Source organism: Chlamydomonas reinhardtii, chromosome 9 (assembly GCF_000002595.2).
Source record: "Chlamydomonas reinhardtii strain CC-503 cw92 mt+ chromosome 9, whole genome shotgun sequence".
Classification (NCBI taxonomy): Eukaryota; Viridiplantae; Chlorophyta; class Chlorophyceae; order Chlamydomonadales; family Chlamydomonadaceae; genus Chlamydomonas; species Chlamydomonas reinhardtii.
In genome coordinates this window covers 469,200-494,103 of record NC_057012.1, presented here as the reverse complement: position 1 = coordinate 494,103, position 24,904 = coordinate 469,200, and the positions used below count along the sequence as shown (strand labels likewise).

The 24,904-nt window shown below is 60.7% G+C and overlaps 2 protein-coding genes across 2 annotated transcripts; both read left to right on the top strand.

Annotated features, from left to right (window-relative positions):
• The first annotated feature begins 534 nt into the window (after positions 1–534).
• On the top strand, positions 535–6,047 carry CHLRE_09g404200v5 (uncharacterized protein). Its single transcript, XM_043066129.1, has 5 exons — positions 535–777; positions 870–1,011; positions 1,128–2,326; positions 2,852–2,962; positions 3,288–6,047. The coding sequence occupies exons 1-5, from the start codon at positions 652–654 to the stop codon at positions 4,611–4,613; spliced, it is 2,904 nt and encodes a 967-aa protein (XP_042920740.1). The 5' UTR covers positions 535–651; the 3' UTR covers positions 4,614–6,047.
• A 297-nt stretch (positions 6,048–6,344) lies between these two features.
• CHLRE_09g404250v5 (uncharacterized protein) lies at positions 6,345–24,450 on the top strand. Its single transcript, XM_043066131.1, has 32 exons — positions 6,345–6,709; positions 7,102–7,183; positions 7,558–7,795; positions 7,899–8,026; positions 8,218–8,384; positions 8,583–8,677; positions 9,934–10,084; positions 10,321–10,330; positions 10,459–11,215; positions 11,316–12,023; positions 12,157–12,888; positions 13,049–13,584; positions 13,712–13,968; positions 14,167–14,597; positions 14,786–14,902; positions 15,078–15,238; positions 15,397–15,560; positions 15,723–15,942; positions 17,067–17,149; positions 17,270–17,420; positions 17,628–17,745; positions 17,855–18,070; positions 18,177–18,354; positions 18,703–19,274; positions 19,512–19,577; positions 19,687–19,865; positions 20,047–20,182; positions 20,349–20,680; positions 20,879–21,906; positions 22,063–22,493; positions 22,629–23,439; positions 23,589–24,450. The coding sequence occupies exons 1-32, from the start codon at positions 6,564–6,566 to the stop codon at positions 23,893–23,895; spliced, it is 9,708 nt and encodes a 3,235-aa protein (XP_042920739.1). The 5' UTR covers positions 6,345–6,563; the 3' UTR covers positions 23,896–24,450.
• The last annotated feature ends 454 nt before the right edge of the window (positions 24,451–24,904 follow it).

Below are 24,904 nucleotides of genomic sequence, written 5' to 3'. Positions count from 1 at the left end.
GGGGCGCAAAGGTCACATACGCAATGAGCGACGAGTTTGCTCATGCCACGCTTCGATTGGTGCGAGGGTACGCAGACAGTCAAGGGGGAGGGCCGTTTCTCTTTGGTCCGGAGGTGGTCCTTCATGAGACATGGCATGGATGTGGCACACCCCGGATGGCCGGCCTGTCCCTTCTTTTGATGTCGCTTCCATAAACCTGCAGAGCACTAACAGATGGTCGAACCCTGCAGCGCACGTCGGGCCTAGGTTCGGATGGGCTTAGAGCGGGGACGAGCACCCCGACCAGATTTCCCATCTATTCAGTGAAGCTGACAGCCCCTGACGGCCCGCTGCCACCCCTGCCCGCCACTCATGTAGTCCGTGCTTGAGTCCGTGTCGCGGATACGGTATGTTGTATGCCCACATCGCAGCCCAGGGGATGGGGGTTATGTAGCATGGGCAGCACCGCAAGCGCACTACGGAACGACACCAACGCCAGCAGGGACCCAGCGAAATTATCAGCTCTGACCGCACACCAAGTGCGGAACGGAGCCCCATGCCCGCATTGTGTTCGTGCCCGGTCGGCGCCAAACCTTACAAGGTGAACACCTTTATATCATTACTGCTGAAATTGTTTAACATGGCGTGAATATATCCTTCTGCATCCGTAGAATGGCTTCCGTAGTGGTCGCGTCGGGTGACGACCCGCAGCTACAAATATTACAGCTGCAATGTATCCTAGACGCCAAGAACCGGGAGGCCGATCTGCTGAGGAAGCGGCTTGCGTCGAGCGACCAAGTGAGTTGAGAACGCACCGGATTGTCGTTTGACCAGCGTTAGCGTTCGCGAGACAGGTTCCCCCACATACATCAACGGACTTACAACCACAGGACGAGCAAGATGGAATGCTGCTGCAAGCCGAAGTCTCACGACTGCGCGCGACCGTGGAGAAGCTTTCGCAGGAGAATACTGTCTTGCGTGCAGAGACGTCCGCATTCAAGCATGCGACTATGGCAAACACTTCTACAAGGGGTAGGTGTTGCGGGAGGAGGTGTTCATTCTTAGTCAGCATCCTCAGTTACCCGTCACGCATCCGCAGTCCTCTGTCCTCCTCCTACGTCACCCATCCTCCACATCTTCCCTCCCAGGTGGCACGGCACCCGGCAGCGGCACTGAATCAGCTCCAGCACCGGAGCTGGCCGCGCAGGTGGCAGCTGGGCCAAGTTCTACCAGCACCGCTACCAGCGCCGCCGGCAGCCGGCCGGCCGGGTGGGCCGCGGGCACTCCTGACTGCGCACCTCCCTCTGGACCGTCGCGCGCTGGAGCGCATGCGACTGGGACTAGTGTCGCTGGTGCCGCGGGCGGCGCGGGCGGCGGCGGGGTGGATGCCGACGCACTGGTGACCAAGCTGCGAGGCCTGGTGGCGGGCCTGGTGGCTGAAGCCATGGAGGCGCACAAGCAGTCCCTGCAGCAGCAGCAGCAGCAGCAGCTCCAGACGGCGACGCATGCGCCAGCTGCGCCTTTCGCACCCAGCTCGCAATCTTCCGCTTCTGTAATCAGGCCGCTGCAGCCCTTGCCGCTGCAGCCGTTGGCAGGGGCCAGCTCGTCAGCACAGCAGCACCAGCAGCAGACAGCAATGGTCTACTTGCTGCCCTCCGCGCCGGGCATACACATCCTGCATGTGCTGCAGCCGTCCGCGCCCCCCTCGGCTGCTGCTGTGCCCGCCGCGCCTGCTGCAGCAGCGGCATCACAGCGACAGCTGGCGTTGTCGTTGCCGGCTGTAGCTGAGGCAGCCGGCGAAGGCGGCCCGGGCAGCGGCTACACAACTGCGCGGTCCTCTTCCTCGGGGGTCTCGGCCTTCGGGACGCCCCTGCCAGGCGGCGGCGCCAGCGGCTTCGGTGCTGTGTCCGGGGCCGTGCCTGCGGGTTCGGGGGGCGGAGCCGCCGGCGGCCGCGGAACGCCAACCGCAGGTGGAGATGTGCCGCCTGTGGGTACGCAGACTGGTGCTGACCTGGGGGTTGGGCTTGACGCAGGTGCAGGCGCAGGCGCCGGGGCAGGTGCCGGCAGGGACGGCAGCCAGGGCCGGCCTTCTGCCGCCGGCGCCCCTGCGGTGCTGGAGCTGAACGTGGACGGCACGGTGGTGTATGTGGACCGCGCTGTGCTGCAGCACCAGCAGCAGCTGCAGCAGTCGGCAGTAGCAGCAGCTGACGCGGCTGCCGGCAGTAGCAGCGTCAGCGGCGGCGGTGGCAGCTGCCGGCTGTACGAGATGCTGGTAGAGCGGTACGACAGCCTGCCGCGGGACTCGCAGGGCCGGCCCTACCTGTCGTACGACCCCCGGGTCTTTCAGGTGAGCCCAGCGGGCTGCTGAGAGGGTGCGTGTATGTGCGCAAGCCCAGCGAAAAGGTCCCATCATCGGCAGGTAGCCTACCCAGTCACAAAAGTGTGAGACGAGGGGGAAGGGGAGCGGCGCACGGCCAAGGAACGGTGGCTACACAGCCTGCTCGCGCTTGACACGGGGCAATCCCGGGGCGGCCGCCGGGATGGCGAAAGGGACTTGGAGGCGCTTGGGACAGCGAGGATGGAAGACGGAATGAGTCGCCGTCATTTCATGGGCAACTTGACTGTGTGCGGGGAGCTTGCGCGGGCTTGGGTGCGGGCCGGGCTGTGCGCCCTCGCACAGGGTGCTAGGGCAGGCCGCCGGTTCGCGACGCCACGTCCCTCGCTCCATGGAAGACGTCCAGCAGTTCGCACGCAACCGCACATCGCACGTCGCCTTTCACGTGTCACTCAGCTTTCACCTACCCGCTGCTCTCCCCTAATTTCTGATTGGTAATGATGCGATCCATCCCTTCTCTTGCCCTGCCCTCTCCAGGTACTGCTGTCCTACTTGAAGGAGCGCTGGCTGTTCGGCGCCGCCGCCGCCGTCTGCGACTGGCCGCGCATCATCCGCTCGCTGGGCGTGTCGCCGCACTACTTCGAGCAGGCAGGCGGGGGGGGGGGCAGGGAGGGAGGAGCAGGAGAGCAAGAAGGGCGCAGAGGATTGTCAAGCCGGCGTGGCACAACGCTGAGTGAGGGAGGTTGCACCGCTTGCACGTGGGTGATGCACGTGCCAAGATGCGAATGTAAAGGGCGGCTACACGGGCTCGGACATGGCTGGGCATGATGAATGGCCTTTAGTGTGGCGCGTGTGTGCTTCGCATGGCGGTTATGCCCTCGGTCGCCAAAGAGCGTGGACTGGCAATTGCTCTGCGCGGCGGGCCGCGGCACGCCTGATGTTTCCTCGTCCCTTGCTTATTGCATGCGCGCAGGTCTCGGAGCACTTCGGTCTGCGGGAGGTGGTCGCGCCCGGCATGCCACAACCGGGGTCCGCTTCGCTCCTTGACGCTGCTGCTGTCATATCGCAGTCCGCAGGGGGCTCACCGTTCGCAGCCCGGGACCGTGCCAGCTTCGCTAGCAACGGCACCACTGGCCTCAGTGGCGTCGGCGTTGGCGGCTCGTCACGGACGGCGTCGCCGTCTGTCCCCGCGGCCACGCTGGCCACCCCCAACCTGCCGACCTCGGAGCTCTTGGCGCAGCAGCAGCAGTCGCTGGCCAGAATGCAGTCGCTGCGCCAGCAGTTCTTCCTGAGCGGGCCTGGCGGCAGCGATTTAGCAGGCGGCGGCAGCGGCGACAGTCCCGGCGTCATGGGTGCTGCTGGTGCCGAGGGCATCGGCGCTGATGCATCCCCGGCCCTTCCTGCCGTTAGCTCAGCGCTCGCCATCTCGCCACAGCTGCCGCTTCCGCCTCAGAGATCATCGCAAGCCCAGCCGCCGGCGCCGGTGTCGTTTTCGCTGCCTCTGCCGGCTGCTCCGTTTCTGCCTGAGCCAGCGGCTGTCGAGGCGAACGCTGGGCATGCGGTGGGAGACGGGCCGTCGGCAGCAGCGGCACCGCACGCAATTGCCGAACTGCCAGTGGTGGCTGCAAAGCCGCTGCCGCCGCAGCAGGCACAGCACGGCTGCACTGCGGACCTCCAGCTGACCCCAGGGCACTCTGTCTCGGACGTTGCTGGATCGGCCGCTGCCGCAAGGGCGAGACAAGTGTCCACGGCCGCCCGTGCCTTGGCAGCCGGTGGGGACGTCGTGGGTCCAGGGTTGCCTAACACCGACAACGCGGTAGGCCCGGGCCTCATCCTGGGGGGCACTGCTGCAGCTGGCGCGCAGCTGCAGGCGCCCGTGCCCAAGGGAGCTGCTGACGGCACGGCGGTGGCCCAGGATCCTTCGGAGTCACAGCAGTGCGATAGCAGTGATGGCCGCAGCTGCTTGGGCACATCGGCGTCGGCGCTGCCCTCCTCACGGAAACCACTGCCGCTGACACCATCGGCACAGCTAGCGCAGCAGCAACTGCAGCGGCAGGAAGAGCAGGGAATGGCGATGGCGGGGAAGGAGGCATCAGCAGCCCCTGCGGTCGCGGCCGCGGCCGCTGATGCTGTCACTATGGAGGCGGCATTTGTGTCTCGGTATCGCGTACCAAACATGTACGCCGTGCTGGCACAAAAGCAGATGGAGGAGGCGGCAGAGGAGGCCCGCGCGGCCGCGGCTGCGGCGGATGGCGTGCATCAGGCGCAGGGGCGCGCGGGGGGTGGGGGCGGTCTGTGACGGTCATGAAGGGCACGCAAAGGTGCAAAGGTCGTGCTGCAGCCTGCCGTGGCATGGGGGGGGGGCACACAGACACGGTCGTGTCTGGTGAATGCTCAAGCATAGGGGGCCAGCACCGGGAGCACCAGCAGCAGCAGGGGGTTGGGTGATGATATGGGGCGCGGTGTATGGAGGTGGCATCCCGTATGTTTGTTTACCTGGGCGCTTCATTGCGCCAAGCCAATCGAGTTTTCGCAGGTTCGGTTTTGTGGCATGAGAGCCATCTCACCTGGTTAGTGCACGTACTTGAGTGCTGCGCCGCAGTAAGGTGCCTCCTGCGTTGCACACTTGGGATTACGGTACGTGACTATGTGAGGCGATGTGCGAGTGAAGCATGCGCGGTGCGAGGCCAGCACCGGAGGGCAATTTCTGGATGCCACCTAACGGCGTTTCTTTTCACATGCCAAGTAACGCGACGCGTCATGTAAGTCGCTGTATGATCATCTGTGAGTAGCAGTGCAGCGCCTGTGAAAGGTCTGTGGTGGGCGCTTGGCGGTCTCACACTAGCGGACCGCCATGCGATCCATGGGGCGTGCCCCTAAGGAAGTCAAGTGACAGGGGACGCAACCTGACGCAACGTACGGTGTTATAGTGCTGGGCATGAGAGCAGGCATGTGCAAGTAGTGACCCTTCGTCAGGGCATGTCAGGGGTGCGTGGCGTAGAGCTGAGGTGAAAGGAGGCTGGTATAGGAATGACGACTGAAGTCAGATTATGATGATATGTGCCAGAGTCATAACATACGTTAGACCAAAGGTATTGGGGATGCTGGCATGCGCACAACCTTGGGGGGGTCGGGGCTGTGTGTTGGACGTCGGACGGTTGGACGTCGCATGGTAAGTTGCGGCAAAGCCGTTCAGCACTAAACGTTTTGCAAATGCAATGATACAGAGTCTCAGCATCGTTGCTATGTTTCATATACCGCATGCACACTCAGTCTGCAGGTACTGAACAAAACGGCAGCATGGCGGAACGGGGTTTCGTTGCGGCGAAACCGTCTTCCTAATCCAGGCTGGCTTGATAACTAGATACAAACTCCTAATATGTACAGCTCTAACTTATTGGGGCTGACAGCGCGGCTGCATTGAGGACAAACGCTCGCGCTCGCAGCCCACGCGTCCGCGAGGCTTCTGATAGGTACATATGTGCCCGAATTGGAGCCATTTATATGTTAACAAATCTAATTCGACCAGCGGGAGTGTCTGCGATAAGATCGGCATCTAACATGTCTTTCTTGCAGCTGAGGACTTCATGGCATATGTCTGAGTGTGCTCAACCTGTTGCTATCACAGTTACCTTCACGATCGCGGTTCCCTGACTCGAGTCGGGTGACGGATCTACGTCGCCGGGGCCACTTCCTTCTTGTGTACAGTGACTTTGTGTAACTGATGGCTTGAATACTGGCTGCGTGCAGTCGGCGGGGGCCGGGAACGTGTGTGGATCACCTTGGCATCGACCCCCCCTTTCTGAAACGTATGGGTGCGCCGCGCCCCCTGCGGGGGCCGGGGCACGCCAACCTACTTCACGGCGCCATGGTCACCAGTCGTGCGAAATGAAGCAATGCATCTAATATGGCGATTGCAAACAGCGCTTAGCGCCGGCATCAATCACCGGCATAAAGTGTGGCCTCAGGTGTGGCTTGCCAGCCCGTGCATTCCTCATCTTTGCACTACTGACATCACTGTGTCTAAAGGGCTAATAACACCCATTGTGCTGGTCGCGCTACTTATTTTTAACTACCAAGGCTTCCAGCTGCCGTGTTTAGCTGTGCCTTTTGCTATTCGCAGCATTCTGGCATTGCTAATGAAGCGCAGTCGCTCACAAAGCGCATAGTATTAGGCATTCGGTATCATTGAATGGACCCAAACATGGTCGGCGGGGCAGCAGCGCAACGAAAACTGGCACTCTCGAGCATGAAGACCTTGCTTTTCGGCGTGGCCCTTGTAGTGCAAGCAATGATTTTGGAGGTCAACTCGCAGCGATTTGATGTGAAACAGAAGGGTCTCAGCTTTCCGCCGAGCAATGCAGACTTCATCCAGAACGCCGCCTTCACACAGAGGTGCGTAAACCATTATGCACAAACTTGCATGCGGATTTCATCGGATGTTAAAACGGCAGTTTGTAGGCTTCTGAGGACGGCCGCATGGCATCCCTCAATTCGCCGCACATGCCGCGCCCTGTTAGCTGCGCTGTGTGATAAGCAATGCATCTTGATCTTAGCATCCCAGCGAGTATGCGCGCCACAGCGGAAACTTCGCACCGCAGTCGGGCCTGTAAACAGCATCGTTGCCTTAACCCCGCACCGCTGCTTCTGGCTATTATTGTGATACTTAGTAATAAGTCTTCTTACCAGTCCAATAGCGGGTCTATATGTGTGGATTTCGCAGCGTGGTGTGACTGAAACGCGCGCCCCGCGTTGCCGGACGTACGACTCGTGACGCGTGCCTACAGGTATGGCGCTGTGAAGGTTCCCCAGATGATGGACTGGCGCGCTATGCAGGGCATCCTGAGCCCCCCCGCGGACCAAAACCCGGTCAGTGGTTACAGAGTTTTGCCGCGCAGGGGCCGGGGGCAGGGGGCAGCCAGCGGCGGCTCTGCGGCGGCACTCCGGCGTCCGAGTAGTCGCGCGCAGCTCCCCTAGCCGCGCGCTCCTGCCTTGCCGTCACATCTTGCAAGCGAGATCTTGGAATGCGCTGCATACCGTAACATCGCCGCGTTGCCCCTTACCCTACCCCATCGCACTGTCTCACACAGGGGGGAGGCAGTAATAAATCGCTCGCAAGTAGTGCCCCCCCCCCCCGCCCCAGCCGACACCGGGCTTTGTTTAAGCTCAATCCATTGCGGTACCCCCACGCTTGGAGTTGATCACCCCGCCCACCCATTTCCCCTTCCCTACCTCTCCTACAGTGCGGCGCCTGTTGGTCTTTCGCAGTGTCACACGCCATCGAGTCACACGTGAACATCGCGGTGCAGCAGGCGGGTGGCATGGGGGTGCGTCTGGCGCCCATGCAGCCTGTGATGTGCAGCACCGAGGTGACAGGCAACGCCAGCCAGCCACGCTGCAAGGACGGCTGGGTGGGCAAGGCGTATCGCTATGCGGCGCAGCGCGGCCTGGTACCAGACGCCTTCTGGCAGAAATGGACAGGTGATGACACAGTTGTCAATCCCTTTCGCTATCTGCAAATTCTTGCATTCTTGAAGATCATTTTGATCTCCCCACCCTCCGACCACTTCTCTCCTTCACACAGGCAACGCATATGTAGAGGCCCAGACCTGTCCGGCACAGGTGCTGTTAAACAGCACGGCCTTCAGTGATGCCGCATACCTAATTCACGACTGGGAGACCGCGCCCTCGACACCTACAGCGCTCAAAATGGTGGGCATACACGCTGTGTGCCGATGTGCGCAGAGTGTTGGAGGGGCCGGGAGCTTCCCAGCTCCCTTTGGGCTTGCTTGGCTCGCAGGATGGAGCTCTGCACGACACGCGCTCTGCCAACACATGTTGCACGAAGTTAACTCGATGCGCCGTTCCGCTCCATCCTTCAAAACCGCAATGTGCCTGCGCAGGTTGTGGCCAATCAGCCCGCGGTGGCATTGGTGCACGCCTCGCCCGACTGGGAGGTCTACACAGGTGGCCTGTTCAACGGCAGCTGCTCGGGCGACCTGGCCGATGCCAACCACGCAGTGCTGGTGGTGGGCTGGACGGAGGACGCCTGGATCGTAAAGAACAGCTGGTGCGTGGGCTCATGGGCTGCTGTAAGCAGTGGTGCGGTAGGGCCTTGGCTGGGGTGGTGGGGCCGTGGGCTGTGGGCCGTGGTTAGTTGGTGGTTGGTGGTTTGTGATGGGAGCTGGGCGTGTCCGCAGACGTACTCGCACTGCTTTGCGACGCATTGCAGCAGACAGCATCGTGCGCACGAAACTTATGCACGCAGGGGCCCAGACTGGGGTGAGGGTGGCTACATGCGACTGCCGCAGGGCTCAGGATGTGGCGTCCTCAACAAGGTCACATACCCCGTATTCGATTCAGGTGTGTGACCGTAAACCTATTTTCTTTTTGGGCTGAGCCCCCCCAGCGAAGCGTTCCAGGGGGGGGGCGAAGCCCCCCAGGAACACCCCTGTCCGTGGCTGCGTGGCTGCGTGGCTGCGTGGCTGCGTGGCTGCGTGGCTGCGTGCGTCGGCAAAACATAGCATACTGGCGCAAACCGCGACTGCTACGTATTAGTATTTGATAATGCCTATTGCATGTAAATAGGTGGCAGGGAAAATTCGGGCGGAGCGAGAAGTGCCTTCGCGGTCCATGGACAATTGACTTTCGCGAGGTCGCGAGGAAAGCATCCGGTGCCCGCTGATATGCAGTCTCTAAGGCAAAATATGTTGGCGGCAAGCAAAGCGGGGAAGTATATCGAAAGTTCTGAGCGACTTGCTGAGCCATGCCTGCCGACGCGCCAGAATGCCGAGAAGCCCCGAGGTCGCCCCCGCCCCGCGCCCAGCCCTTTGAGCGTGGGGCGCCGGGGAGGTGTTGAGTATGGCAGGAGGCGAAAGAAATGCTTGGGGTGTTTGGGAGCGTGACAAGGCACGCATGTGTGGCGCGGGAAATCCCGCACGGCCCCAACCCGAGTGTCCCTAGCCGATGCGCCTGCGCGTCGTAGCGGCATGGAGGCTCTAACGGGGCGTTACACGCCTATTAGCTCCCAAGCGTACGGGGGCTCAGCCCATTTTCCAGCTGTACAAAGCTGACACCCCTTGTTTCTCCCGCAATGCCATACATCTTTCGGAGAGACCAGATAAGAACCCTGTGTGCATTTACTGTAGTGGCAATCGTATCCGAGTTACTAGTGTCAGAACGGACCCCTGAAATATGGGCGAAACAGTTTAGCCTTGTCTTCGAGGAACCCCGTCTCGAGCTCTTGTGTCACCAGGGCGAACCGAGCGCGAAGGCCGCGGGGGCCACGGGGGCGCGCCTCGTGCCGCGTGCCGAACCCCCAAACTCATCTTGTGCATTTCGGTCTGGTGACCCAGAACATAGTAAGGCCCCATGCGCGCCCCGCCCCATGCCCAAGTGCGTGGTGGGTGGTGCTGGCGGTGCACCGCTCGGGTGCTGTGCCGCCCTGCGACATGCCAGCTAGCGCACCGTAAGGTTGTGGTATACTGGTATGGCACCTTATAACCTCGGCCCTCGGGGGGCGCGCCTCGGTTCAGTGGCCCTCACCCTCCGCTCCCTCCGCCCCGCCCCAAACATGCAACATACGCGCTGCATGCTTGTGCCGCCTGCTGCACATGCAGTGAGTGCTGACCGGCGTGGCGAGGTGCTGCGGGAGGGCTTCTGCGCGGGTGTGGGCAAGGTGGAGAGCACTGGCGCTGATGCAGCGGTGACGCTACGATCGCTGGCGACCTCCTTGAACGTCACTTTGGATGAGCTAATTCGTGTCAACAGGTGGGCCGTCGGGCGTACGCGAATGACGGGGCGGGCAGGTTAGGCGGCAAGGTAGGCACGCGGGCCATGCAGTGGTTTGCCGAGCACGCAGTTGCTGGTCCTGTGCTGGCTTGTCCGTCAGGACCTGCTCCGTACCCAGCGCTTCTCACCCCAGCCACAGTTCCCATTTCCCTCACCCCACTCTTATCATTGTGCCCTCATCACATGGCGGGAACAACCGCAACTCGTCACTCCAGTCACATCAAGGTACGTGCATACACCCGCATGAAACGCCGGAACACCTTACGACGGGACTATCCGCCATCAGTTAGGCCGCCGGCCGGGCCCACCGCCTGAAACGCTCTTCCATTTCATGTCCCTTGCTACGTTTGCAGGGCGGTGCCGACACGCCCATTGAGTCCCAGACCAACTATTTTATCCCGCCGTGCACTCGAGAAGTACCGCCGCCGCCAGTGCCCCAGGCCGCCTGCGGTACCACCTACAGCATCTTCGCCGCATCCGAGCCCCTAGATGCCCAGCAGGGCAAACCTGCACAGGATCCCGTCAGCGGCCGCCGCCGCCTTGCAGCAATGGCGGCACGTGCGGCCGAACAGACGCACGTGGTCTACGTCCAAGACGGATTCCAGGTCCAACCAGATGGCATGAGCTCTCAGCAGCATCACTTGCATCAACGGCGGCGGCAGCAGGAGGAGGCGTTGCTGGAGCGCCTCGCGGCAGCACGCCACCGTGGTGACACCAGTCGCCGGTCCCTGCTAGGTATCTCGGTAAATGGTGGGGCTGTTGGCGCTTCAGGCTCAGCGTCAAAGGCGGCCACGCGCCAGCGCACACCGCCCCCTCACCAGCAGCAACGCATGCCGCCGCCGCGCCGTGGCATCCCTAGCCCTCGGCAGGAGACAACTGTGATCTCTCTGTCTCCCCCTCACCTGCCTCCGCCCTCTCTTCCTCCGCCGTCTCCTCCTCCGTCGCCTCCGCCCTCGCCCCCTCCATCTCCTCCTCCACCTTCTCCACAGCTACTGCTGGACACGCACCTGGAAGCCCCGCCACCGTGGGAGTACGAGGACTCGCCACCTCCCCCGGCCCGGCGCCCGCCACCGCCTGCCCTTTCACCACCTCCGCCATCCACGCAAAGCGGTGAGCCAAAGCAATTTTGCGCCCGGCACACGATTCGCATCACCAATGGGCCTTCATTAACTCCGCCCCACATGCATGCCTATCGCCACCACCCACGCAGGCTCATCCCCTCCGACTGACCCTCCAGTCATCGGCATGCGGGCGCAGTGCGGCAACGCCGGCTCCACACCCAAGTTCAGTAGCAACGGCGTGTGTGCGGGTATCTCCTGGACCTGCCCCTGGTTCCAGGCCAGTGGCAGCATGGATGTCACCTACCGCGTCATCCGCCAGGCGCCTGACGGCACCCGCTCGCCCGGAGGTTCCGGCACCGTCACTCTTCGCTGTGCCTCGTCCAGCTATCGCCTTCCGCTGCTGTATGTGGAGTTGAGCTCGCCTGTGGTCCTGAGCGGCCTGGGCGCTGACGCCCTTGTCCTGCAGCAGCGCAACGCCAGCTGCGGAGCGGCCTCGCTGACATGGGTGGACGTGGCGGCCGTGACGGAGGCGGGCCCCAGGAGCTTCCTGTACTTCACGCCGGCGCCCGAGGCGCCCTGTGCAGGCAACGAGGTTGTGTCCGCCGTGGCACGCAGCCCTCCGATTCAAGCCCCGCCGGCGCCCCCCAGCCCCACGCCCCCGCTACCCCCCAGCCCCACGCCATCACCACCTCCCAGCCCCACGCCGTCACCACCTCCCAGCCCCACGCCGTCACCACCTCCCAGCCCCAAGCCATTGCCACCTTCGCTTCCTCGGCCCCCGCCATCCCCCACCCCGCCCTCGCCTCGCCCATCACCACCCTCGCCGCCGCCAAGTCCGCCCGTGCCTCCGTCTCCACGTAAGCTTCTCCAGCAGTGGATAGAGTGCATGCTCATGTGCACAAACATGCATGATGTGAGCGCTTCATTGCACCAGCATATGTTCAGATGTTGCATGCGCATTTCTAACCGGTCCTTTACCATTGCTTGCAGCGCCGCCCGGTGACATTGATGCAATGTCGCGCCAGTTTCCAACGGAGTACTCGATCCTGACCACCGGCATCCCCGACCATCGCTTCCCTGCGCTCGTCAATGCCTCGGACCGGCAGCCCACACGGCTGCTGCTGCTCAGCGCTTCCTTCCCTGTCCTCAGCGGCCCGGATGGATCGCCGCTCGTGGCCGCTGCACTGCAAGGGCAGGGCAAGGTCCTGGTGATCGGCGCAAGCTCCGTCCTGTCCGACGTGGGTGATAGCGGCTGGGCCTGGAGCAGCCGGCGCAGTTTCACGCTCGTGAACAATGCCCTGGGCTGGCTGGCAGGATTCGATCGGCCACTGGCACGCGGCGACGCATTTCGCAATGTGGCATTCTGGAGCACAGGACTGACCACAAGCCAAGCGTCTAGTATCCGCAACTACCTGCGTGACAACGGCTGGGACCCCAAGGGCACCGCGGCCCTCACCACCATCCAGACCCGCTACGCCACCCAGGCGCTGCCTACTGCGAGTGGACCGCTGTCGCTGGAGCGCCTTGCGTCTTTTAAAGTGCTTATCATGACGTCTGCAGAGCTGCTGTCCTCCAAGTTTTCGGCCGACATTCGGACGTACGTGCAGCAGGGTGGCTCGCTGCTGGTGCTGCACACCATCCAAATCAAGGCCTTTCCATCGGTGCGACCAGGCATCACGTTCGCCAACGTCTATTCCTGCAACCGCCTTCTGGGGCCCATGGGTGAGTAGATAGTGCAGCTAATGGCACGCTTACTTGCTCCGTCCGGTAACTTCAGGGACGGTATGCCAGTGAGAATGTCTTAGTATCCATATGTGACCTCTCACTGTACATGCCCACTGTGACCGATGCGCACCGTATTGTATCATCCTTCCTGCCACAGGCCTTGTTATTACCGGCGCCACAGCTGAGGCCGTCCCAACCTGGCGGCCGGCAGTGCCAGTGCCTGCCACTGCCACCCCCGACATGCTCCTGGCGGCAAACAGCGAATACGCTGCTGGCGTGTTGAGTCGCTATTACGCTGGTCAGGAGCGCCGACTGCCGGTTGAGGCCTACGAGCAAGCTGTGAAATCCATGGAGCTTGCCAAGCGCCTCCTGACACCTTCACGGCAGCTCTTTCCCTCCTTCTTCAGCCTGCTGTCGCAAGTGCGGGGCCCGCCGCCGCCGCCCCAGCTGCCGCAGATCACGGCATCGAGTGTGCTGGGCTCCGCAGCTGGTGGCGGCGCTGGATCCACCCGCTTGGGCCCCTTGTACACGTACTGGCTGACTAGCCCCGCCCTGGAGCGCATTGAGGAGGGGCTGGAGGAGTTCAGCACGGTGTGCCCCGCGGGCAGCCACGTGGTGGGCTTCGAGGGCATGGCCTGGTCCACGCGCGACGCGCGGCCGTGGGGCGCCACCCGCGGAGGCATGTTCACCACGGTGCGTGCGGCGCGCGGGGCCTCTAGCTGGGGTAACCGCGTGGGAGCGCACGCAAGCGCCCGCTTGCAGGCCCACCTCCCCTTCCTGTGTACCGTATGTTCATGGTTGTCAACGTTGCGAACCGCAGGAGTTCAAGTTCCAGTGCAGTGACGGCAGCCTTCAGGATACAGGCTACGCCACTGCGCCTAAGAAGTACAAGAGCTCCGTGGTGCCGCTACGTTTCCCTGGTCACCAGTCATACGAGATGCCTCACCTGGTTGCCAACCCCATGTTCGGCGTCCCGTGGGTTGAGCCCGCCTGCCCTTCGGGCTATGATGCGGTGCGGGCTCGCGCGCACAGCAATGACGAAGACAACTATGTCAAGCCCATCCAGATGATGTTCAGGTACGCCCAATTGAGCTGATTAAGCACAACCTTTACGACCGTACCGTACTTACGAACAGGCCGCAGTTCGTGCTGCATATGGGGCCCACACCAATTGTCTGCATGCGTGCATCATGCATGCATGCATGCAAATGCATGTCACTTGAGTATAACGCCCATGTGTGTCAAACCCGCTCCACCATGTTCATACAAATCCAGGTGCCGCGCCACGGGCTACTGGACGTCGTACACGGCGGGTGTGGGCATGGTGAACGTGTTCCGCGGGGAGCAGGCCAACGCCCGCTTCCTGGGCTATGGCCCTGGCTCACTGAGCCGCCGCTCCTGGTACATGGACCCGGAGGACCCTGTGCCCTACCGGGGGTCGCAGCACCTGCAGCAGATCCAGGACATGGTGCAGCTCGAGGACACCCCCGGCGCCGTGGAGTGTCCCGAGGGTCAGGTGGTGGCGGGCATCACTGGCCTGCGCTGGGTGCCACCCATCACCGACTTCTCGAGTGCAGATGAGAGCGACCCGTACCTCTACCCCCGTCTTACGGACATCACCGACCACGTGACCTCAACCAGCACGGGGTGGTACACCACCCGCTTCTTCCGCCCCGAGCTGTCGGATGACATCCGCATGAATCCAGGTTGGTGTCCAGCCAGCACATGGGAAGGCGGAGTAGGGTCTCAGCAGATTGCCTGAGGTCCGATCTATTGCTATGGTTCGGGCTGATCACATGCATCAACACCACTGTCTGTGATGACCATTCATGTATGAGTTGAGGATGCTGCTGGTGCGCATTCATTACCCCCACACGGATTCTCGCTCATGCAGGTTACACTGTGGTGCTCAGCGCGCACGATGTTGTCTGCCGCCCGGCGCCAACAGTAGCTGCAAGTGATAACATGGCCAGCAGGAGCAATGTCGCTGCTGTTGCAGAACACGCAGAAGGTATGCATGCATGCCCAGGCTGAGCCTGCTGTTTATTTCATGTTCGTCTGCATGCGTGTACAGCCATATGGCATCTGCACTTTGCTTCAGCTTGCGTGCTCCGTGCACCGACAAACTAAGACACTCCTGCACCAATCAAAACACACACACGCACGTCCACCTCCCTTGTGCACAGAGGCCATCCTGGCCACCCCATATGACGGCACCTACCTGTCCTCAGTCTTCCATGCTGGCGCCAAGCCTGCTGCTGGTGATGACTCATCAGCCAACACGACACTGCTGACTTGTGGCGAGGAGAATATGGTCATAGCGATTATGGCTGCTTCCGACACATCAGTGAGACAGAGCGTTATTGATGGCGTGGTACGCACTTTGCTTTCTCGATAGCACACAACGTGGCACTGGACATCCCACCTGCTGCCTGCATCCCCTAATCATGACTAGTATGACCTCTCTCATTGTGCCCATCCAACAATCCATGCCCACGCACGCAGAGTGACCTGAACTACATTGCAGCTCGATGCACTGATGGCACCAAAACAGCTGTGGGCGAGTACTTACCCAGTGGCAGCACCGGCGGCTCAGTAGTGGACAACCCGTGCCGCCTGGGCTACGATGCAGTCAAGGCAATTGGCGGTACCGTGGCTGGTGGCAGCGGGTGGGTGGATATTAACACATGTGTTGCCACGTGCAAGCAACAGGCATGCTTGCAAAACGGATTAACAGGATAAAGTTGGCCGTTTGGCCAACAGGTTTGGTGGCTTGATTTCTATTTATAATGCCTTGCTGACAACGGTCATGTTTTACTGCAATAATGCAGTGAAAGCGTGGGTGGCTTTGCCCTTCGCTGCGCCAGTCCCCTAACCAGCGACAGCAGCAGCCGCTCTGGCTCCTCATGGACGCGTTTTGGTGCACCCATCTTGTCCGATGTGGGCCCCAACAACGACCAATATGCGCTCACGGAGGCCTCAACCAATGCGGGTGTGGAGGAGTGCCCAGTGGGCCAGCGCATCTCAACCCTGCGTGTGATGCAGTACGAGGTATGTTGTGACTGTAAGGACACTCGCCGATAGTACTTTACTTGTGAGCCTGCATTCGTTGGCCTTGCACCATTTTCGGTTACACAGATACCGTCTGCAACCCGCCGGTCACGCGCCGGTCCCACCTTCTGGGCGGGGCGTACGTGCCCAAACCCGCCACAGCGTCCAAAGCCCAAAGCATCGAAAATGCGTATAAATGGCACATGTATGACATGACATGTTATTATGAGCTCTGGGGCGACCTGCCCGTTGGTCGAGCTCGCAAAATGCAGCTACTTTCCCCAACCACGTGCACGAAGAGCTGCTTCTAGCCCCCGTAACGATGTCCTAGCCACTGCTTGTAATTAATAATAGATACGGCCATGATCAAGCAATGAGGAAACGGCTGCTCGCGGGATCCCGGTCGCGGTATTACTGTCGGTCGGCAGAGCCTCGCACTTTGCCTTTGGGTCTCATTTATAATACACACAAAAGCAATACATAGTATGTGTAGATTAGTTATAGTCATGTTTGGCTCATTCCTGCGCGCGCACTTCGGCTCGATCGACCGTGCGTGCGTGCCGGCACGTACCCGCCCATCGAGCGCGCTGGCTAGGTCGCCAAAACCCGCCCAATTCGACCTCAGCGAGCGCGGATCGCCCTCCCACGCGACCAGCAGGATATTTGTAAGAATGAAAAGGGACTACTGAGAGCGTGGGGGAGTCAGGGGAGACCTGTTCTGCGTCGGGGAATGAAGCCCTCCTGAGCCCTCTATCTGCTGCCCCCAAGACCCCCCGTGGTTGCAAAATCGGAGCGTGGATTAAACACGCTGGCGAGGTTGTCCATGCACATATAGTTAGATTAACAGTTGGAGTTTTGGACTAGCCGCATTAAAAAAAATGCCAGCGTGAATTGGATGGTGGCTCTGCTGCAGCGGGTGAGACCGGGTCGACTGTCTGGTCAAAAGCATGCATGGCGCGTGCTCCTTTCTCTTGCCGACTCATGTAAAAAGACAAACAAATCAACAATCAGTTGCGCATTTCCGGCGTACGTGGATTAAGGGAGCCGACGGGGTGCGGCGGGTGGTTAGTCCCCATTACCCGCCCGCTACCAACCGCGTGCTAACTGGTGTAACCACAATGCAGGGAGTTGTCACTGGCATCGATTTCTATTGTGCCCCCATGCCACCACCACCAAAAGACCATTCGTTCTATGACATTGCCGTAAGGTAAGAATGGTCTGGGCACAAGCATGTTCTGGACACATGCACAACTGCCGCTTACTCACACCCGGGCACCCTGCATCCATTCGTTCACCTCCACTCGGGCTCTTCACTGGTGTGCAACAGGTACGGCATAACGCTGAGTGACCTATTTGGCGCCAACCCCCAACTGGACCGCACGAAGCCGGTTCTGGCCTACAATGGCACAGTCATCAACATACCCCAGCTGTGTGGCCTGCCTCCCATCCAGCCACCCGTGTCCACTATTGCTGCCTCGGTGCGGTTGCTTGTGTGTGTGTGGTGGTGGTGTGGGTTCGTATGTGTGTGTATGTGCGTGTTCTGTGCATTTAGGTCGGTGGGGGCTTATGTCTGTGTATGCCAAACGAGGTAGCTAACATGCATGGCTCTGCTGTCGGGGAGCCTATGGCTATGCACGGAGTGTACCGTACTAATGTCACATGTTATGGCTTGCTTATGTTTGCAGTGCCCCCGTTGGTGGCCTTTGCCCAACATCACCGTCACCGGCGCTGAGACGTGTGGCATGGTGTCTCAGAGCTTCAAGCTTACCCTGCCCTACCTGAACACCGTCAACGGAAACCGCTGTGAGTAGTACGGTACTACCTGCTGTGCAACATGTATACTTCCATGGTGTGACACAACGTGCGTGCTGTAGCTGGACCTTACACCCAAATGCACCCCACTCAATTACAGGCCCCAATGCTTCCACGACTCTTACCCGTGGCACACGCCTGTGCATCGCTCCGCCGGCCAGTGTCATGTCGGCTGCTGGGCGCCGCCGCCTGCAGCAGTACACCAACACTGACGCAGACTGCACCACCCAGTCCACCATTGGCGTGGGCGACAGCTGCGAGTCCATTGCGGCCGTGTCGGGAGTGGAGGTGGCAGACCTGCTCGAGTGGAACCGCGGTGAGTACGGACATCCCACACCAATAAACAGTCACGTACGGTATGTGTGCCATGTGAATTGAGTGCGTGATGCTGATTACTCAAACATTATTGCCTTTTGACACAGGCATGCGATGCTCTTCCCTTACAATCGGCTCGGTCCTCTGCACCAAGAAGGCATCTGCGCTCGGAGGCATCGACGTCTCCGGCCTGGTGGCAGCACCGCCCTCACCTCCCAGCCCGCCGTCACCTCCACCGCAGCCGCCCTCTCCACCACCTCGCCCTCCAGCACTTCCCGTGAACATGTGGGCGCAGCAGGATCAGCAGACGGCGGCTTCACCTCAGCCTAAGGCCTCAGGACCAACCAGCTCACCTCAAACTGGAACGCCTCCACCCAGACCGCTTGCCTCACCACCGCCCCGGCCCCCTCGCAAGCCCCCGTCACCACGCAGCCCCCCATCACCTACACCCTCGCCTCCGCGGCTGCCTTCACCTTCATCGCCCCCATCGCCACCTTCACCGCCCTTGCCCCCGCGACTTCCATCGTTCCCGCCACGCGCACCTCGACGTGTTTACAACACTACTAATGCCACAACAGCCTGCGGTGCAAGCAGCGTCGTTTGCGGCCCAGCCCCCAATGTGTGCGTCCCCAGCACCTTCTATGCTTCGGGCTACTACTGCAACTGCACATCTGGCTTCGTGTCTGCCGAGGACCTGCAGACGTGCCTGCCACTTGCCAATGTTGCGCTACGCCAGCCCACCTACGCCTCTTCCGTAATGGGCGGCTCTCCGTCCTACCGCTTCGACTCACGCTGGGCCGTGGATGGTAGTGTGATCTCTACAGACCCGGACATCAGTGGCTACTTCTCCAGCGGGCGCGGTGACCCTAGTCCCTTCCTCTCGATTGACCTCGGTAGCTTCTACACCCTGTCACACGTGGTGCTTACGCTACGGTCCGGCTACAGCCACCGACTGTCGGGTGCAGCCATCCGAGTGGGCTTCACGCCCATCCGGGGTGCAGAGGACCGGGAGGACCTAGCACGAAACCCTGTGTGCTGGCAGCAACAGGGTAATGCCACGTCGGACCGACTGCAAGCAGCGTGCGCCGCGTCCGGGCAGTGGGTGACCATCATCAACACCGGTGGCTTGTATCTCCAGCTTGCGGAGGTTGAGGTGTTTTCGTTCAGGCAGCTGGATGCCTGCCCCGAAGGCACTGTGCCTGCAGGTGGCGGCTGTCTCACTCTGGTACCGCCCACGCCTCCTTCACCGCCTTCACCACCCAGCACACAGCAGCCAATGGCCAGGCCGCCTGCTGTTGTGCATGCGCCGCCGCCATCAACTGGAGCAGGTGCGTTTTAAGGGCCTGTCCGATCAACGCGCGTACCGCGGTGGAGCGGCAAGCATGCAAGATAACGTATGTATGCAACCTGCGATAATGACAATCAACCAATGTTGCCCACAGGTAATGGCACGTGTGCCACAAACCCCTGCGGGGGCGCGCCCAACAACTGCACAAACATCCCCGGTGGTGAGTCACCACACTCAATCTATCTGCTACAGCTGTGTGTGGTTGCCGTTTTCCTACTACAGACGACGATCCCGTGTGTGCATGCATTATTGTGCACTGTGCATTACAGGTGGCTATGCGTGCAGCTGCGGTGCCAACTTCTCCAAGTCTATTGTGCAGCCGCCCACGTGCGACTCTCTGACCCGTAATGTTGCGCGCGGTCGCACGTTCTACACCTCCTCCAGCGCGGGTCGCTACGACCAGGGCTGGGTGGAAGAGTCATGCCGCCAGCCCAGCTTGATTTACTGGGTGCGCACGGGACCAGGGTGGGGTCACTTGATAGCATGGTATTCATCTGCTTATGGGGCCTGAACCGGCATCCATGCATGGCTGGATATATAGCTTGCTGCCAGGACTGCTGAAAATCAAGTCCAGTGCACGGGTCCAGTGGTCAAGCCTACCTATCTGTTGTCCGCATTTTCTAATGCAGACAACTACATTCGGGGTTTCCGCCGGCCTGACTGATGGCAAGACTGATGCTGGCTCAGTGACCGAGATGTGGATTCCATCCGACTCTGACCGCGACGGGCCCTGGGCATCCATCGACCTCGGCACGCCGTTTGCAGGTGCGCAGCAGATGAACATCCCAGCACTGCCTTCCCATCTTTCACTCAATGAGCGACGGCATGCTTGGCTTCAATCTTTCCTTTATCCATGCACCAAGCAAGCAATCATTCCTTGCATCCAATAAAGCGCTGCGCGCTCCAAACCTGACCCACGTCCTTACCGCAGTGAGCAAGGTGGTGCTGTACGTGGGCAGCAAGAACATGCGCTGTGTGAACACGTACACCGGCTATGGCAGCCTCAACGCCACATACGGAGGGCTGGCCTACCTGCAGAACGCGGTTGTTCGTGTGGGCATGCTGCCGGTGCTTTGGGGTGACAGCTTGAACAAAGAGTTCCCTGACCTGCGGGGGCTGGAGGGCAACCGTGTGTGCAGTGTGCAGCTGGATGCCGTGCCCGCCGGCGCCCGTGTGGAGCTGAGCTGCAACTCGCCGGTGGTAGGCCGCTTCGTATCCATTCAGCAAAACACCTTTACCGGCAACGAGCTGCTGTCCCTCACGGTGAGTCGGTCCAGTCACTTTCACAACCAAGCGCCCAACCATACTTAAAACCACAATGCCCAGCCCTTGCACTTCCCTTGGGTGCGTTTCGAAAGCCAGACCCCGCCCATTAAGTATAAACCCGGCGCCCTGCCCCTACCTCGCATTTCCATGCACCGCTTTAGCCTTTCCTTACTACGCCTCCCCGTGCAAATGCAGGAAGTCGAGGTGTACGGGCAGCCGGCGGTGCAATGCTCCAAAGGCTACGTCACTAGCGCAGACGGCACTTCCTGTGTTGACGAGGATGAGTGCGTCACGAGTGCGCCGTGCGGCCGCTTCCCCAACCAGTGCGTCAACCTCCCCGGCAACTACACGTGTGTGTGCGCCCCGGGCTGGGTGTACTACTCCCAGCCGTCCGGCCCTATCTGCCTCGCCATGGGCCAGGTGCCCTACCCCAATGACGAGCACCAGATCACCAGCTGGGGCGCGGACTTTGGGCCCAAGGGCAAGATGGCCTTCGCCTCCAGCGTCTACACCATGCCAAAGGAGGCCGCCTTCTTCAACGATGGGGATGGGTCTGCCTGGGCGTACGGACCGCAGCAGGCCTTTGATGGCGCATCCAACGGCGCCAGCTGGGCATCAGCGTACGTGCAGTGGTCTGGCTACACGTTCCAGGACAGCTGGCGCTCGGCGGAGGACGACCGGCAGCCTTGGCTCAGCGTGTTCCTCACCAGGCCCTATGTTGTCACACACGTCAAGGTGTACAACGTGCCCGGGCTGATGGGCGAGTACCTGTCCAACGTTGAGGTTCGGGTGGGCACCGTGGGCGTCGGCAGCGTCAATGTAACACGATGGATTGGCCAGAACGAGCTGTGCGGCACCATCACAGCCGCAGCCGACCCCGGGGAGGTGGTCACCGTGGTGTGCAAGACGCCACTGGTTGGACGCTTCGTCTCCATCCAAAAGGTGGCGCCCACAGTTCGCACTGCCTCAAGCTCTGCGGCATTCAACGGGACCCTGTCACGCACACTGGTTGTGGCGGAGCTGGAGGTGTACGGCTACCGGGCGCCTCAGTGTCCGGCGGGCCACACCTTTGACGGAGTCAGCGCCTGCACCCCCACCAAGGCCCGCCCGATCCGGTACCTGGACATCCGCAGTTTGGAGCTCAGGCCCAGCGGCCACGTCTGGTTCCGTACCAATGACAACGTTTGGACTGGCAACTCGCGCGAGTGGACTAAGAATGATAGGTGGGTAGTGTGTTGCTGCTGTTTGATTGTGAGACCTTGAGCTGTCGCAGGCGGGTACTACCTGCGCTGACAAGCAAGCTGTCTCTCATCCACTGCTTACGTTACGCACACTCCCAAATGTTGATGCCACCGCAAATGCCCTCCATCCACACGCAGGTATGATTGGGTCTACAACGACCCCTACTCGCCTGTGCCCGTGTGTGGCACAGCCTGGAACGACGTCACCGCAGCTGCCGTGTGCCGTGGAGCCGGGTTCTCCGGTGGCAAGGCCCGCTCGGTAGGGGCACCGAACGACCAAGCCTTTGGACGGGCAATCTGGTACGCTGTTGACAACATCACGTGTGCCAACGCCACCATGCCATATGGGTTCTGCACCAGGATCCCCGTGGACGGCTCCTGCACCACCTGGGCGGGCGTCAGCTGCAACAGCGACAAGCTGCCGGCCGGGCCTGAGACATGGACTGAGCCACCCGAGCCTCAGTGCCCCAAGGGCTTCAACCGGCTGCCGGATGGCTCCTGCCAGGACGAGGATGAGTGCGCCTTTGTGCCCTGCGGTAGCGCCAACAACACGTGCACCAACCTGCAAGGCAAGGCACCTGTGCATGGGGCCGGGAATCAGGCCACACTGGAATTGCCTGCAGCTGTGTGCCCATAATGTGCTCCATGCGTGCATTCACTGACACCCTAGCACGCCCGGCTACTTCCCTTGCTGTATCCCACAGGCTCCTACAACTGCAGCTGTGGAGCAGGCTATTTCTGGGTGGCGCAGGCCAGCGGCCCTAGCTGTGCAGCCATAGCAGAGGTGCCGTACGCCAACAGCCGCCGGTACATCACGTCGTGGGGCGCTGACTACGGCCTCTTTGGCAAGATGGTCTTTGCCTCTAGCTCTGTCCAGTCCCCAGCTCTCGCCTTCAATGGCATCACATATGTTGGTTCGGGAAGTACCACAGCGTACACAGACTACTACCGCTCAGCAGCTGCCAACGACACGCAGCCATGGCTCAGCGTCTTCTTCACCCGCAACTATGTTGTTACGCAAGTCAGGATCTACAACGTCCCTGGCGACCTGTCTGATTACATGTCGGATCTGGAGGTCCGAGTTGGAACCGTAGGCATGGGTAGTCTGAACGCGACTGGCCTGATTGCCCAGAACGAGCTGTGTGGCACGGTCTTGGGGCCCGTGAGGAGCGGTGAAGTCGTGACTGTGACCTGCGCAAAGCCCCTGGTGGGGCGCTGGGCGACGCTGCAAAAGGTGGCGCCCACCCAGCGCAGTGCCGCCAGCAGTGGCGCCTTCAGCGACAACCTGGCAAACACTCTCGCAGTGGCGGAGTTTGAGGTGTATGGGTTCCAGCCACCTGTGTGTCCCATGGGGCAGACTTACGATGGAGTCCGCGCCTGCACCCCCACCAAACCCCGCCCGATCCGGTACCTTGACATTCGTAGTCTGGAGCTCAGGCCTAGTGGCCACGTCTGGTTCCGGACCAACGACAACGTGTACACCGGCAACTCACGGGAAATGACAAAGAATGATAGGTGGGTAGTGTGTTGGCAGTGTATTGCCGGCTGTTTGCACTGGTGTGGATATGCGACAGTGTGGGAATTCTTCACCGAATGTTGCTATCTTCAAGTGTTCCTGAATCCAACTCTTTTCCAAACCCCACCCCATCGGATGCAACCTGCAGGTATGACTGGCTGAGTAACGACCCCAACGCACCCATCCCTGTGTGTGGTGCTGGCTGGACGGATGTGGCAGCTGCTGCTGTGTGCCGTGGAGCCGGGTACACTGGTGGCACGGCAAGGATCCTGGGCACTCCCACTGACGCCAATTTTGGCACCTGGATTTGGTATGGAATCAACAACGTCACATGCGCTTCCTCTTCAACGGTATACACAGATTGCACTTTTATTCCTGTTGAGGATCCGAAGGGTGTTGACATATGTGGCAAGGTGTTTGCGGGTGTGAGTTGCACCTCTGCAACGGTTGGTTAGAGCATGCGCGTGCGTGCACACTTCATTATCTTGCAGGCATATATACTGGTAGGCATTATGTCTGCACACTGCACCGCTACGATTGTCATGAATTGCTAAACATCCACATTTGGATGGTTTGGAAGGTGTTGAGGACTAACTACCGGTAAACAGGCAAGAAACGGGGCCAAATTAATGCAGGCCCTTGGGCGAGAAAGATTGGGCACTTCCGGGGGGCTGCAGACGGTCCCCAATCTTGCAATTTTACCCTTTCCGGGGGGGTTGGGGCCCCGCCCTGGATGCCGTGGGCAAGAACGTGGTTAGGCACTTCTCGCCAGCGGCGGCGGCCCAACCCTGGAAGATACACGCCTTGCCGGTGAATGTGTGCAGCAGTGTGCATGCTTGGATTTGACCATTTTTGAGAGCTGGAGAGCCTAGTTAGGTGTTATGTGATCGAGAGGTGATGATGTGAAGGGGCTAAGCGCCTGACGAGGGGATTTGGTTGCTACTGTACGCCCCTTGCTGTAGCAGCTGGTCAGAAGCCCATGGTCTTGCAGAGGACTCTCTCTGATAGTCAGGCCTGCCTCCCTCCCTGTTGGCGCTCGTCCACTGTTTGGGTCTCAGCGAATTTCGATGCGTCTCCACAGGCTCAGAGGATCAAAAGCAAACCGCCCCTTACCCTACATGCCCATCGCACGCACACAACTCCGACTCGCGTGGTCCATACACGCCCTCAGACCTCAGAGCCCCTTCAACCCACACAAGCACTCACCCAATACACTTCTTAATTAGACCCACTGCAGCAGAAGCACAGCCCATAAAAGCAAAAGCTGTGCCAAAGAAGCAGCATGCACGGCAGCATGTGGTTATGGTGCAGATGTTGCCCTCGTTTTAAGACAAGCAATCCGCGGTGCCTGCATGCGTGCATTGCATAATCGATGCCCCCTCACTGGTGATGCTGCGTTTCGTGTAAGCACAGGGGGCATACATGACAGCAGTACGCATGCATTCGGTTGGTGATTTAAACTTG

What these genes read in the sequence shown, in the direction of transcription:
- CHLRE_09g404200v5 (XM_043066129.1), top strand. Translation starts at nt 652, where the DNA reads ATGGCTTCCGTAGTGGTCGCGTCGGGTGACGACCCGCAGCTACAAATA. An exon ending in GGCTTGCGTCGAGCGACCAA is followed by an intron (nt 778 to 869) that starts GTGAGTTGAGAA and finishes TTACAACCACAG; the next exon opens with GACGAGCAAGATGGAATGCT. An exon ending in ACGACCCCCGGGTCTTTCAG is followed by an intron (nt 2,327 to 2,851) that starts GTGAGCCCAGCG and finishes TGCCCTCTCCAG; the next exon opens with GTACTGCTGTCCTACTTGAA.
- CHLRE_09g404250v5 (XM_043066131.1), top strand. Translation starts at nt 6,564, where the DNA reads ATGAAGACCTTGCTTTTCGGCGTGGCCCTTGTAGTGCAAGCAATGATT. An exon ending in TGTTGCAGAACACGCAGAAG is followed by an intron (nt 14,903 to 15,077) that starts GTATGCATGCAT and finishes CCTTGTGCACAG; the next exon opens with AGGCCATCCTGGCCACCCCA. An exon ending in TTCTATGACATTGCCGTAAG is followed by an intron (nt 17,150 to 17,269) that starts GTAAGAATGGTC and finishes GGTGTGCAACAG; the next exon opens with GTACGGCATAACGCTGAGTG.